The sequence below is a fragment of the Panthera onca genome, chromosome D4 (genome assembly GCF_046562875.1).
Source record: "Panthera onca isolate mPanOnc1 chromosome D4, mPanOnc1 haplotype 2, whole genome shotgun sequence".
Classification (NCBI taxonomy): Eukaryota; Metazoa; Chordata; class Mammalia; order Carnivora; family Felidae; genus Panthera; species Panthera onca.
Window position 1 is genome coordinate 57,828,860 of NC_138351.1, and position 15,273 is coordinate 57,844,132.

Consider the following 15,273-nt stretch of genomic DNA (forward strand, 5'->3'; position numbering starts at 1 on the left):
CCCTTAAGGAGGATCCAGGTACTTCTTAAGAGAGCCTGTCAAACTCAGACCCCAGGATTTCTTGAGGGACCCCAGTACTCACTTCCACACTGTACCCATACCAGACAGGAGAATCACAAGGACCTGGTAAATGGGCCTGCAATTCTTTTCCCAGACATTGCCTGGCTAGCACATGTTCATTCGGCTCAAAGAGCATACCCTGTTAGGAAATATTTGTCGGAAAGCCTTGAGAATAAGTTGTTGAAACACTCATGAAGACTCATAGTTTTGGGAGCCTTGTTGGAAACTGTCCGGGTGGGGAGGAAGCAAAAAAAGACTTTATAGATTGTCTAGTGTGGATGAGAGGGGAAAAAAAAAAAACAAAACCAACAACTAGGAGAGGCAAACCATGGGAGCAGTTGAAAGGAGGGTGTGGATCATGGGCATAATGGATCTCTGTGCATAAATGATGCTCCATCCAGCCTCATGGGTGATGCTAATGCACAGGGACTAGGCAGCTGGTTTTCTCCCAGTGTCTTCTAGTCCTCAGAACCCCTCCCTGCCTCCAGGCAGGCCTCTCTATAACAAAACACATCTACATAGATATGGTTCAGACTGAAATTCTGACCCTGACCCAGGAGCCAGGCCCTCCCAGGAAAGACTTTCAGGCACATTTGTTATTGCTTGTTCTGGGAAACTTAGGTGTGCTGCCTGGAGGAGAGAACCTGATGGAGGGAATGGGAGGACTTAGGCCTTACTGAGCCTTTGATCCAGAGCACAGAGCTGACCTAGAGGGGAAGTGGGATCCAAGTCATTGGACTAGAGTTAATAGAAGGTGAAAAGATACAAAGGACCTGCAGTATTGCTCCATTTTCCACATCTGTTCTTATTTCAAGTCCAGGATAGGAAGAAAAGGGAGGAAAGAAGTTATGAGCCTTGTTCAAGGGGACAGGGAGATCTTTTACAGAGTTGTACATGGAAAGGCCTGTAACATCAGGGAAGTATCTGAGTTAATCCAAAAAGGCTTTTTAGATATACTGAGTTTTAGGCTAGATGTAAAGATGAAGAAAGGCTGAAATGGGCACATATGAGGTAAGAGCAGAGGTGGGGACTGCAGGGGGAGGATCGAGATGGATGTGTGTACCTTTTATACCCGTTGCTTTATTATTTAAGGCCAAGAAATTAGAGCCTGCAATGTCTCTCTTTCCTGCCCTGCTGATTTCAGATACCTTCTCTATGTATATTCTGCTTTTCCCCATGATTACATTGATCCTTGACCCATGAAGTCTAATTTGGAGCATTCAGGCACTGACTTCAACTGTTTGATTTCCCTCTCCACCTCATCTCTGTACTCCCCCAGAAAATGTGTAGAGTTGCTTTGAATGGCTATTAACTCCTTAGACCTCTAACTGGTTCTTCTTTTCTATCCTACTGCTGCTACTACCTCTTGACTTGCCTTTCCTCACTCAGTGCATGATGGGAAAGGTATTAGGTTCACTGCTAATGAGGACATTCGGCCGGAAAAGGGTATGTTTATGTTGTACACCTTGCACACATGAATCTAACATAGGCTAACACCTGTCCCCTGTGAACTAGAATGAGCTTCTTAGGCTGGCTGTAGGGGAGCCATGTGTCAAAGTTCAGAAGCTCCGTCCCAAGTATCAGAGATGAGTGATGTATTAATACAGTCCGAGATGGGGTTAATAATGGTTCTGTCCTTGGGATTCCCCCATCCTTCCACCTTAGGATAAAGAAGTTTTATCTGGGGTGCAGAAGTTTTATTTCTGGTGAGATGTCTGCTTAGGGGAGCCTACAGACTGGCTAGAGATTGGGCCTGGGAAGTTGCTTGTAGAGGGGTCCAGGTTTTGAGTAGGACAGAGTCTGAGCAAGACAGCCTCCCAAGCAGTGACCTTCAGGATTCTGAAGGTAGGTGGGAGGGTGCTGCTTTTGGCTTGAAGGGACCCACATTGTTCCATTGAGACACCACAGGGTGGACTTAGTTCCCAGACAAAGATAGAGGGTGGCAGTACTGTCCTCCAGTACCTTTCAATGAAAAATTCTTCATCCTAGGAGATAGGAGAGGTTTGGGGAAACTGACAGATTCCTTGTGCATTTTTGGAAGACCTTACACCTAAAATGTTGTTAGCCTAATGTACTTTAATACACAGCCTCATTCTTTATCCCCTTCCTTTCCCTTCTCCCATTGCTTACTTCCCCATGGCTATTTTAGATGATTGCTTCATGCTCTAGGGTGTAAAGTGGGCTTCCTAACTCATCAGTTTCACCTGGGATAATTAGGCCTGATGTCTTAGAGTTCTCCAATGAGGGATCAACTGTCTATCTGTCCTTCAGGGTCTGGTGTGGATGATCCTGTGGGAGAAATCTCTATTCAGGTGGATTTGTTTACACATCCTGGAACTGGGGAGCACAAGGTCACAGTGAAAGGTGAGTGGCACAGACTTACAGGTCTCAGACCTTTTCTTATGCAGTGGCCTCATCAGTTGAAGGCAGGGGCTGCTTATTCCAGTCCTTTAACTTAGCCTTCCTCCAAGGGGAATGCCACCTAGGGCTCAAGAATTGGGAACACTTGGTAGGATCCCTCACAGGCTTCTCTTGTTTGGGCAGTGGTGGCTGCCAATGACCTCAAGTGGCAGACAGCAGGTATGTTCCGGCCCTTTGTGGAAGTGACCATGGTTGGCCCACACCAAAGTGATAAGAAGAGGAAGTTCACAACCAAGTCGAAGAGCAACAACTGGGCTCCCAAGTATAATGAGACATTCCACTTGTGAGTTACAGGGTGGGGAACCTGCAGGATTCTGGGATGGGGGTGAGCTGGGGGGTAAGACTTGAGAGGGGAGAAGAGGGATGGGTTGGATGGTGGCTGGGGAAAATTCAGTTGAAGGCTCTTTCAGCTCTGGCCTCCTCCCTCCACCCATCCTATGCTCACAGCCTCCTGGGAAATGAAGAGGGGCCAGAAGCCTATGAGTTGCAAATATGTGTGAAGGATTACTGCTTTGCCCGGGAGGATCGTGTTCTGGGGCTAGCTGTGATGCCTCTGAGGGATGTGGCAGCCAAGGGAAGCTGTGCTTGCTGGTGCCCCTTGGGCCGGAAGATCCACATGGATGAGACAGGCATGACTATTCTCCGGATTCTGTCTCAGAGGAGCAATGACGAAGTGGCTCGGGAGTTTGTGAAGCTCAAATCGGAGTCTCGTTCCATGGAAGAGGGGAGCTGAGCACCCAGGTTCCTGTGCCAACTGGATGGCATCAGTTTCACAAATCAGGGCCAGTGAGAATTACTATATATCCAGCTTAGGGTCCTCATAGTCAAGAGGCTGACTCCTTCAGTTTAAGGAAAAATTTGGGGTGGTGAGAATATTTTCTCAGAAAGGCTCAGGAGTCCCTGACCAGCACGTCTGTGGTGCTAGGAGCTGGGCTGTCAGGGTTACTGCATAGGGAGGTAGAACAGACATTTCTGAGAGTGTCAGCCATTATTGTTGGTAGACACCCCTTCACCCCCTATCCCATCTCTACCCCTCTCCATGCCACACCTTATTCAGTTAGACCCATACATATAAACCATTAGAAGAACAATGGTTCTTGTTGAACCATTAGAGAGCCTGGAGCATGTGCCTGGTTAGCTAGTCAGTTGAGCCTACAGTTGTCACTGAGCCCTATAGTCTGGATTGGAGTATGCCAGGGCAGGAACATACAAATTAGAATTTAGACTGTCCCTCAAGCAGTCTAAAACCAGGATCCACCTGTTTTGTGAAAACAAGGCTTTGAAACTGAACAAGATAACTTCTAGAAATGACCTGTGCTAATCCTTTTCTCCAAATTATATGTCATGAGTAGAATGAGGTTCACATGATAACTTCAGAGCCCTGAGCAGGAATATTCTTTGGAACCCAAGCACCACAGGCTACCTGCCCAAGAGTCCCCCTCCCTCACTCCTATAGGAAAGGGAGCAGTGATGTTTCAAGACATGAGTGGCTATTCCTTTGTGTATGTACCTGAGGCATAGTTGAAGGATCCAGGAGAGAGGGCTGTATTTTCTTCTTGGGTAGGCCCTGAACAAAGCCAAAAATTGTAGAAACCAGTCTAGAAAGAGTCCTCTTCACCTATGGCCACTGCCTTCTGTTTGTCCTCCCCTTTGCAGAAAGAATCTAGTCTTTGACCTCCCTCCCTTTCATCTAGATCAGATGCTGTTCCCCTCACAGATGTTCAACCCTACAGAGGGAACTTGGACTATGATTCCTCTGTACAGGCTGGATGGAGGGGGCTTCAACATTTCCTGGGAGGTCAGAGATGAACTCTTTCAGGAGATTGTATGGACTTCTCAGACCCTTCATCAGAGATGTGACACGGTTCTTGGATACCCTTGGTAGCAGCCTCCTGGACCTCCTGAGGACTCTGTGTTATCCATAGCTGTGCTGGCCGTTACATGAAACAAGAAACTAAGCATCTTTGCTGTTGTTAATTATTGTATGTGCCATTGTTACAGGACATTTTTGGCTAGTGTGTAATAAATTATCTTATAGCAGCCTTTGGGGTCTGGTAATTCTGCTAAAGTGTGGAAAACTGTAGAAATGACTATCCTGTATAATGGTAGATTTTGTACCCCTGGCCCTTCGCTGCCTCCTCCCTCCTCACCACCCCACAAGTGGTGGGACCTAAAGGAGTTTTGGATAAGCACCACGCAGTAAAGCAGGTAATGGGCTAGCATCTTGGCCTGGACCTGAGACCACCAATCCAGTTAACAGAGTCATGGGATTCAGGGCATCAGCTCCCTGCAAAAGGTCCAGAAGAGTAGCAGATGACATACGCTAGTGAAAACTAGTCCATGTTGTGAAGACAAGGTAAGGGTCTTCTGGGGAGATGTGTGCCTCTGGAGATTGGTAGAGGGCTGGGGCTGCCAGTACAGACAGAGGAGTAGGCCTAGGAGTGCACATTGGCCTTTCATTTGGGAAAATTCCAGAAGAAAAGCTGGAGTAGAAGTCTCCTATATGGGAGGAAACAGGGTATAAGTGAGATCTCCTGGTCTGGAAATCAGAAGCTTATGCAAGAAAAGCGCTCACCTAGTCTCTCAGCCCTTGTGGGGTGGGGGCTGAATGGGAGCACAGGACAGATTAACTCCAGTCTTCCAGCTCACTTCCATTTGCTTGCTAAATAAACCCTTGCAGTTCAGTTCCCCAGTCATTTTTAAACGTCCTCCTTCTCTTTCCCCAAACCAGTTGCCCTCTATCATTTCTGCCTCAAACTTGCCTGTTGAATCCAGTCTCACCTCATTTCCCAGTACCACAAGTGAAGTAGTGGCCTTTAGTTACTCTTGTCTGGATTACTGTGATTATCACCTGCCTCCATGCTGCCCCTGCCCTCTTCACCTACTCTGGTAAGTCTCTCCTGTTAAAGCTGTTCAGTTGTTATCTATCACACCCTTCAGGCTGAAATTCTAAGACCCTCCAAGACAGTGCAGACACCCCCCACCATCCTGTAGCTATTCTAAACCGCAAGTCCCTGCGGTTTCCCCCTCCCCCTCCTCCACCCCTCCTCACCCTCACCACACTGTGCACTCCTCTACCTCTCTGTGCCTTTCTTTGCACATTGAGTTCCCCCTTGCTAGAATGGCCTGCAGCCTTTTTCACTGTCTTCTAGGTTTTGATACTTCCTAGCAGCCTTTAGGACCCAACCAACCTGAACCCCTTCACACAACACTTTAATTAGTTACAATTTGTCTGTCTTCCCTCATAAGACTGTGATCTGCCCAAAGGTAGGCTCTGAGTATTTCTTTTCTGTTGCCCAGCAGCCTGCACAGAGGGCACTCGAGTACTTAAAGACAAGCCAACTACTCCAGGACCCCTTTGAGAAACACTGGTGGGGAGGGGCGGTTGGCTGGCTCCAGAGGAGAGGGGTGTGGGCAGGGGCGGGGCTCTGCTCTAGGCGGGACCCTGGGGCTCTAGGGCGCCTGCGCAGAAAGCGTTAAGATGGAGGCTGCTGGAGTTGACGGCGGCACAGCAATGGTGAGCAAGAAGCGCCCGAAGGTGGCGCTGTAGGAGAGGTTATTGCCTTCTCCCTCCCAACACAGAAGAGATTGTACCCACATACTACCGACATTCGTACAGCTCTGTACTTCGCAGTTATACCTGTCCATCTTCATCTTGTAAACTGTTCTCCCGATACTCTTCAAGCTTATTGCTCCCTTCTCGTACTTGAGTATACTTAGGGTTTCCAAGACATTCCAGAGAAGATATATTTACCCAGATGCCTAGCAAAGGGGATCTTTATCCCCCACCAAATACTTCCCAAAGTGGGACACATTTATTCAGTTACCTTATGAAATAGATCCCCAAATCCCTATCTAGGGCACTTTCCTATTAACTCACGGAGTTTGTCCACTTCTCCCAACACTATACGCATTCACGGAGAGGCATAAATCTTACCCCACATTTGACTTGAAAGTGACGCCTTTGCTATAATTCTTTTATATGACACAGGAGACCTATTCATAAAGAAAAGTCAAACTCTAGCTGGCTACCCAAGGCTTGCAACAGGCTTATAAGTTTGAATTAGTAGCTTTTTTTTTTTTTTAATGTTTGTTTATTTTTGAGACAGAGACAGAGCATGAATGGGGGAGGGTCAAAGAGAGAGGGAGACACAGAATCTGAAGCAGGCTCCAGGCTGTCAGCACAGAGCCCAACGGGGGCGTGAACTCATGGACCCTGAGATCATGACCTGAGCCAAAGTCGGACGCTTAACTGACTGAGCCACCCAGGCGCCCCTGAATTAGTAGCTTTTTAAAACCAAACTTCACACTTTAAAAAATGCGGATTTCCAGTTTTAAAAATGAAAAAAAAAAAAAAAAAAAAAAAAAAAAAAAAAAGATCTGTTGACTCTTAGCTCACACTCCCCTCAAAGCAACTTGTGGTTGGAGTTGAGAAGCAAGTGTTAATTTACTGTAGTTTATTACAGACTCCATTACTCCTTGTTTTCTTACAGTAGGCTTTGCTTTATTTGCCTGGCATCTGGTAGGCATTTCAGTTTGTGACCCCTGATGTAGGACTTTGGTTTGGGTCCTTTTCTGAGCCAATACTTTGAGCTCTTAATGGAAACTGAAATCCAAAGAAGATAATGTATCTATAGGTTGTCTTTGGTTTCTGCAATGCTTTGATTAGGATCAGAAATCATCCTAGTAGCTAAAACCCTGGTGAACTCTATACCAAAGTGTTTTTGGTGAGAGGATGCAATAAAAATATTTATAGGTACCTCTCTGGCATTTGATCTTGAAGAAAGCCACTGTGTCAACCCCTCTCCAGTGAGGTCACGCCACGGACAAGAGGTTGTTTGTTTCTTTTCCAACACCTACTTATAAAAGCACCTGGCTCTGGTCTATACAGGAAGTGGTGTCTCAAAAGTGTTGTATCCCTTGTTCTAGAACACAACAGATGGTAACCTTCCTCTCTGAGAGAAATAACAGGCCTTGTAATAATCAAGAATGGTGATATTCTGCAGACTGTACCTAATCAGAAGTAGAAATACCTTTAACAGTGGATTTTTAAAGGGACAAAATCATTTGAGCACAAGTGTATGATCTACCTATTCATTGTGAATATTTAGATGAATTTCCTGAATGAACCTGCTATACCTAGATGCAAAAGCAAACCCGAAGAAGCAACATGGAATAGTCAAAATGGTATTGGAGAGTCAAAAAACATGAATACTGGTCTCAGCTCTGCTACATACAAGTAAAGGGACCTTGATTTTTAACTCCTCAGAGACTCTGTTTCCTGTATCTGTTAAAATAGACTAATAATTTCTGCTATGTCTACCTTGGAGCAAATGGGCTCATTTAAATGTGAAAGCACGTTGAAAACTACACATTTTCTCCAGGTGTATAAGGGATTATTATTATAAATGATTCTCTGAGTTTATATGAGCAAGTTTATATGATTAACCTGCAAGGAATTAGTCTTTCATTGCAGGTTCAAATGAGCAAATATTTGCCAAGCACATACTGTGTGCCAGACAGTTATCTAGGCACAGGGCCTAGCATTGAACAAACAAAAACTGAATGCATTTAGGAGTGAGTCACCAGCATGTTGAGTGTCCACTAAGTACCCAGTGTAGTATCACTGGGTGAGTGAGTCACCAGCATGTTGAGTGTCCACTAAGTACCCAGTGTAGTATCACAGCATGATGAAGCAATAGAAAGAATCTAGATTATGGACTTCAGTTTGCCACTATTTCATAGCTGTGTAAACCTGAACCTCCAATCTATAAAATAAGGAAGTTAGGGTAACCTCTAAGGTTCCTTCCCACTAAAATATGTTTGTCATTAGAGATTCTAATTGCTGAAGTTCCCTACACCTAAGGAGCTTATTGCCTTGCAGGGATGGTCAGACTGACAAAACTTATCAGTCATAGAATTAGAGCACAATAGAGTACTAATGTCATACTAGATTCGGCACAATAGTGGTAATGACAGTATTGTTCTGTAGGTTACAGTATTTAGAGAGATTTCTTGGAAGACCAGGTAGTCCCAGAAGGATGGAAAACTTTGGATCACAGGAAAGGAAGGAGACTCTATTATAGATACTAGAAGTTGAATGAAAGTACAGGAACATATCATTCATTGTTTTCCTACTTTATCAGTCAAAATCCTTGCAGAAAAACAACTGGTGCATTCAAAAAAGTTTAACTGAAGAGAGTTTAACCAAAGGGCTATTTATAGAAGTATGGTCAGTATTAACAGAAACTAGAAAGGAATGGTGGAACACACCAACAGTGGCAAGTCAGTAGGACTCCTAGGCCTGAAAGGAAAGGGGAAGGGAGTCTTGTTACCAGAGCCCACCTACAGCTACAATCTGGAAGAGGAACTGCCTGACAAGAGCTATGGCCATAAGGACTAAGCAGCTGCAATAAGCAGAAAGGAAGTACAGAAATAAAATAATCTTTCTCTCTCTTCCTTCCCTCAGGTCTCCAGCTAGTACCTTCCATTGGCAAAACTCAGATAGGAGCTCAGGGACAAGGTAGTCCGGGTGATGTAGTCCATAGAGGTCAGCTTCCCAGAACAGGGCAGAGGGAGTTGGGTGGGAGGAGACACAACACATAGAATAACCAGCATACAAGGGATCTAGGGAAGGAAAAGTCACTACTGTGGACTCTTTCCCAGAAACTTTTACCTAAGTTCAAATTGCAAGTACACTCTAAGGCTTAGTCTCCTTAGCTGTGAAATGGGGATAGTAATGCCTTTGTCCTGGGGGTGATTGTGAGGATTGGAGGGTAGGAAGATGGAAAACTGGAGTCTCTGAGGTTAATGGTGAACTTAGCTAGAAGCTTTGGGAATAGAGGAAGTAGGTGACTGTCTCAATTCAAATCTTAATGAGAGAATGTGCAGAACTTCATGATTAATTACAAATGGAAGAGTGAAAGAGAGCACTGTCAAGATGACTCTCATCTGGCTTGGGCCACTAGGTAAATGATTAGTAACTGATGTTCAAAGGAAATACAAGAGAACGCACAGATTTTGGGTGCGAGAGATGGGGAATAGAGATGATTTCAGTTTTGTGAGTGTAGATTTTTTAATTGTGGTAAAATACACAAGTGAAACTTACTATAACCATATAAAAATATAACCACAATTCAGTGAAATTAAGTATATTCACAATGTTGTGCAACCATCACTAATTATTCCAGAGCTTTTTCATCACCCGAAAAGGAAACACCATCCATATTAAGCAGTCATTCCTCAGTACCTATAGGTTTTTAAAAAAGGTTTTTTAATGTTTGTTTATTTTTGAGAGAGACAGATCATGAGTGGGGAGGGGCAGAGAGGGGAGGGAGACACACAATCCAAGCAGGCTTCAGGCTCTGAGCTGTCAGCACAGAGCCTGACACAGGGCTTGAACCCATGAATTGTGGGATCTTGACCTGAGCCAAAGTCAGACGCTTAACCAACTGAGACACCCAGGCGCCCCAGTACCTATAGATTTTGAGACATTTGTGTGACATCCAAAAACAGATGTTAAGTAGATATTTGGATATGTAATACTGAAACTCAGGATAAAAAATAAGGCTGAAGAATATAGATGTTTGAATCATTACAGATCATACAGATAGGGAATTCTTAACCTGGGGCCTTTGGACTTGAGTGAAAAATCTCTGAATGTCTTGAATTTGATGTAAAATGTATATAGGTGTGTACATTTAGTTTTATGAAGAAAGTCTGTAGCATTAATCATATTCTCAAAGGAATTTCTTAAGCTGAACAAAGTCATTAACCATTGATATAAATAAAGCTGGGGGGTAGTTAAGAAAACTCAGGAAGAGTAGTGAGAAAAAAAAATGAGGATGGAATCTTGGGTAACATTTAAGGTATAGAGAGGTCCAAAGAGTGTTCTCTTAAGCAGAAGAAACAAAATTCATGTCTGCTGCAAGATAAGTAAAGGCTTTTAAAGGGCAATGTCATTTCCTAGTTGTTAGATGTACCTCACTTTTGTGTACCCAAACATGTATTTCATAAACTTATTCATTTGTGCTCTTAAATAGATGGTCTTCTTAAGTGACTAGCTGTAACTTCGTCCTGATTTAGTCTTACTGTTGGCCATTAGGTTGATGGGGAGAGTATAATTTACAAAGTCAATAGTAGAGAATTAACTAAATTGTCATAATTTGCAACAAGCAAGTGTGCACACCTGTGTGTATCTAGTATATTGTGGACTTTATGATAAACCAGCAGTTCTCAAATGGTGAGACCTGAACCCATGGCATCACCATCACCTGACTTTGTAAGAAATGTAAATCACTGGGCCCTACCACAGACCTGCTGAATCAGAAGTTTATGAGAGTCAGCCTTCCAGGTAATTCTGATGCAAGTTGAAGTTTGAGAATAACTGTGATAGACCATTCTTGGCCAACTTGTTTCAGTTCATAAATAAAACATGGTTTCCTGGCTCTTTCATTATCTTTTATGTAGTAAAATATGGATGGCAACATTTTGCAATGTCTGATGAATTCCTCATGCAAAAGTTGTCTGAACATTCCTGTCCATCTGTGACCTTCTCCACCACTCTGAATTACTGATAGAAATACTCTTTCTTACATGTTATTTTCCCCTTTGGTGTATAGTACTTATCTTCAACATAAATTGTAAGCTGTCTAGTTATTAAAATGCTGTGGAAAAGGAAATAATTATTTATGTGAATACTCTTTCTTATCCATCCAGTCCTTTGTTTTGGAATATACCAGTCTTTTGCTGAATCATATCCTTGGCTTCAGAGATTATGAAATGAACCTCACTGAAATTGCACCCATCTTCTCTCCCCCATCAAAACATTTTTCAGCTCTGTGGCCTTGCCTACAGGTGCAATAGCTATGTACAAATCCCTTGAGTTCCCTAAAATTAGTTTCCATAGCCAGAAAGAAATTAGAAGCCACAGACTGAATTTGAAGAGAATTGGACTTCATTATCGAGGCCAATCAAGGAATGTTTTCAGCTTCTGCTAGTCCAAGGGATAAGCCAGACAGCACAGTATTTTAGTTATCTCTGTTTTTTCTAAGAAGTTTGTACACTAATTGAGGGCATGGATAATGTCTTATTTTTGCATCTTAGGCCATGTTTAACTAACACATATGAGGCACTCAAACACTTGCTAAATTAGATTTACTTAATCCAAAATTAGAAGATAAAGAGTTTAATGTTGGCCTTACTTCTAAGCCACTGTGAGTTAACTTAATTGACTTCTGATTTCCTCATGTCTAAAACAGTTACAGTTTTGCCCTATCTAATTCACAGTATCTTTATAAGAATCTAAAAAGAGAATATAATGTACTCTTTAAAGTCCAGAGAACTCTGTAAATGTGAGGTTACGTAATAATCTTGATTTTTGTACTCTCTGTCTTAGAGGAATAATTGGTTTATTCTGGATTGTGGAGAGTACAACACAGTATATTGAGCTAGAAGTCAAGAGATTCTGGTTTCAATCCAAACCTCCTTTAAATTCTTTGGGTCTTAGTTTTGTTTTATTTCAAGTGAGGAAGCACAGAGCAGATTTGTACAGTGGTTCCTAACTTTGGCTACACTGAATTCACCTGGTATTGGAAAATGCTGATGCCCGGTATTAACTAGCATAAGTTTGATCTAATTGATTTGGGATGAAAGCTGGACCTCAAAAAAAATTTTTTAACTCCTCGTTTGCAACCAAGGTTTGTTTTGTTTGTTTAAATCAGCAAAACCATTATTAAGATATGATCTTACACAAAATTCCAGGTTACCAGTGGAGCTTCTGCAGAAGCTAAAATATCCCATTTTAGAACTCCTAAGCCTCCATGGAACGCTGTTAAAAACATTAGACTAGACAATTTCCAAGATCTCTTCCAGCTTCAAAACAATGTTGTGACTCTATGCCTTCTCACAAGATCTCTGTCCTATCTTTTTCTTAATACCAATCTGACCCAATGTCAGACTGATTATTACTGAAGCTAGCTTTCAATTTACCTCCTTTCATTTATGCTAGCTGTTTTGCTGCAAGGCAATGAATAGTCTAAAATTTTATAGGCAAAAGGACCTCCTGAGTTTCTTGTTGTCACTCCTCTGAGATACTGAAAGATTCTGAGTCCAGTACATCCAGAGTGGGGGCCAGGTGTCTTGTTTTTTCAGAGACTTTTCATGTTTTTGAAACATTTGGTTCATGGACCATGCTTGTGGGGAAGATTGCTGTAGGAGGTTCTGAGTCAAAAATAAAGAAATAAGGGATGCTGAAATGTGGGGACATAGTATAATAGTGGATTTCCTCCTGAGCTCAGTGCCAGATCTATGAAAGAGAAGCATGTGGGCATTTAAGACTTTATACTTCTGAACCATAACCACAGTTCTCAGTTACTTTCCTAGAAATGCACTTGACAATTGTTTCTTCATGTGCCAAGTGTACAAGAGAGATGATACAGAATTGTGGTCAAGAGCAGTCTGGCAAACAAGGATTCAAATCTCTACCACTGTGATTCTACCGCTGTCTGATTGTATTGACCCTAAGCAAGCCACTTTATCTTAGGCCTCAGGTTTTTCATCTGTAGGAAAGAGTAATACCCTTTTTCTAGGCCCAGATTTTAGTGAAAATTAAGGTGATCTATGTAAAGCACAGAGTGAAGCGACCAGGACATGGTAAATTTTGATAAATAGTAAATATTATATCAGCAGGGCCTGGACTAATCAGGAGCTTTTGTTTTATCCTTAGGTGGTGTTTCTCTGAAATGAAATACATAAAACCTTTTATTTCAGGTAAGTGCTCAGCTTCAACATCAGAACTGATATTTGCTTAGTACTATACCATACAGTGTTCTATCCACAAAGCCAAGAAATTGATCACTTATGCTCTCAGAGTAGTGTTTAAAGGATTGAACTGAAGCCCACCAAGAAGCTCCTTACAATTTTGGATCTCCCAAGAAACCTATTAGGGGAGGACTCAGATTTGACTTCCCTCTGACCTGGCTTTTGAAAAAAATTTTTGCTGCAAAGGTGGGAAGAAAAAAATACAGAATTGAACTTGAGGTTATTCCAGAAAGTCTTTGGTTACAACCACAGAGGATAGTAATTCACATTAATTTACATAGAGAGTAATGTTTGAGTGGTTTTTTTTTTTTTTTTTTTTTTTTAGAGGGGCAGTGACAGGAATACTCTACCTAAAGACTTGAGGCAGACAGGTTAGTGATTTAATTTTGAAGGTGTTTAAACAGAAAGCCAAAGGTCTGCTGTGATAGCCATGGTATAAAGTGTCTTTAGCAAAAAGTAAAGGTGAGAGCATGTTTCTCATCTGTGAACTTTCTAGGGAGAAATAGGAGTAGTCCAACAGAGACTTTCAATGGGCTCATTGATTGCATTGTAATTATGGATATTATAGTAAGATGAATCATGATTTGAACACTCCTCTCGACATCCTTCATTTACCAAGTGAGCTTAAGATAAGACAATCAAAAGGGTCTTGTTGAATTTCTTTCTCTTTCTATAGAGATCTAACTTAACTCATTTCTCCAATCCCAGACCATATACTTTGCATCCTAAGTATCACAGTTTGCCTCATTAATATTAGTCAATTTCTATTGGTGCTATTTTGGAGAATGCTTAGACTTTGGTCTGGAACCAAACTCTCTACATAATTCCAACCAAATGACTTTTGGCTATATGGGAGGGTTGCCTCCAACAAAAGGAAAACTTTGTCATAGTTCTTTGTGGATATGCTTTTGGAGAATTATAAAAACAGTAAAAGAGCTGTGAGTGTGTGTGTGTGTGTGTGTGTGTGTGTGTGTGTGTGTGTGTGTGAGGAAGCGAGGGGGTGGTTTTCAGTTTAGTGAAACAAAGGCAATTCTATTTGAATTACATTTATTGTCATAATTTTAAAAGCTGACGGAGTGCCTAGCTGGCTCAGTTGATACAGAATGCAACTCTTGGGTGTGGAGCCTTTAAAAAAATAAATAAAATATTTTTTGAAAACAAAAAACCTGAGCTTTGAACAATGGGTAGATGGATTTTAGCTAAATCAAGGAAAGTGAGAGCTACATAAAAGAGAATTTTCTGAAATTGGGAAGGGAGAGTTGTTACAAATTTCACATAATGTTTTGTGGTTTGAACCTTTCTTTATGTATACTTAATGTATATGTAAAATGTTACATGCGTTTATCTAAAGATTCATTAGTATCTGCATTAGTGGCTCTCCAAGTTCCATACTTACATTTATGAAGGGAGAAACTTTATTTTTTTTTATGCTTATTTATTTTTGAGAGTCAGAGACAGAGCATGAGTCAGGGAGGGGCAGAGAGAGAGGGAGACACAGAATTGAAAGCAGGCTCCAGGATCTGAGCTATCAGCACAGAGCCCGATGTGGGGCCCAAACTCATGAACCATGAGATGATGACCTGAGCTGAAGTTGGACTTAACCGACTGAGCCAGCCAGACACCCCACTCCTTTTTTTTTTTTTTTTTTTTTTTTTTTTTTAAATTTTAGAGAACACAAGCAGGGGAGAGGGGCAGAGGGGGAAAGAGATAATCTTAAACAGATTCCACACTAAGCGCAGAGCCCAAGATGGGACTCGATCCCATGACCCTGGGATCATGAGCCCAAATCAAGAATTGGACATTCAACAGACTGAGCCACTCAGGCACCCCTGAAGGAAGAACCTTTAGTGCTGCTAATAGATTTGACTCAGTTCTTACCTAAAGAATTTCATTCTCCTTGGCTTTGTTCATAATCTGTTCTTGTCTCATGATACCATCAGCATTTTTCTGCCTATACAGACCTATTATCTG

The 15,273-nt window shown here is 42.2% G+C and overlaps 2 protein-coding genes across 10 annotated transcripts in view; both read left to right on the plus strand.

Annotated features, from left to right (window-relative positions):
• The window catches only part of UNC13B (unc-13 homolog B), a 253,576-nt gene extending 249,140 nt beyond the window's left edge, over nt 1-4,436 (plus strand). For 4 of the 7 annotated variants that reach the window (XM_060609385.3, XM_060609383.3, XM_060609384.3 and 1 more), the window contains 3 exons: nt 2,332-2,424; nt 2,605-2,764; nt 2,929-4,436. In XM_060609385.3, coding sequence (XP_060465368.3) covers nt 2,332-2,424; nt 2,605-2,764; nt 2,929-3,214 — 539 coding nt within the window. In that variant the 3' untranslated portion in view covers nt 3,215-4,436. Of the gene's footprint in view, nt 1-1,449; nt 1,507-2,331; nt 2,425-2,604; nt 2,765-2,928 lie in introns of all 7 variants that reach the window. The other 3 variants (XM_060609386.3, XM_060609382.3, XM_078436712.2) reach the window with 1 other exon arrangement.
• Nucleotides 4,437-5,949: 1,513 nt separating this feature from the next.
• The window catches only part of LOC132663248 (phospholipid-transporting ATPase FetA-like), a 107,053-nt gene continuing 97,729 nt past the window's right edge, over nt 5,950-15,273 (plus strand). For all 3 annotated transcript variants that reach the window (XM_060609399.3, XM_060609398.3, XM_060609397.3), the window contains exons 1-2: nt 5,950-5,998; nt 13,208-13,251. In XM_060609399.3, the coding sequence (XP_060465382.3) occupies nt 13,224-13,251 (28 nt within the window). In that variant the 5' untranslated portion in view covers nt 5,950-5,998; nt 13,208-13,223. The remainder of the gene's footprint in view (nt 5,999-13,207; nt 13,252-15,273) is intronic.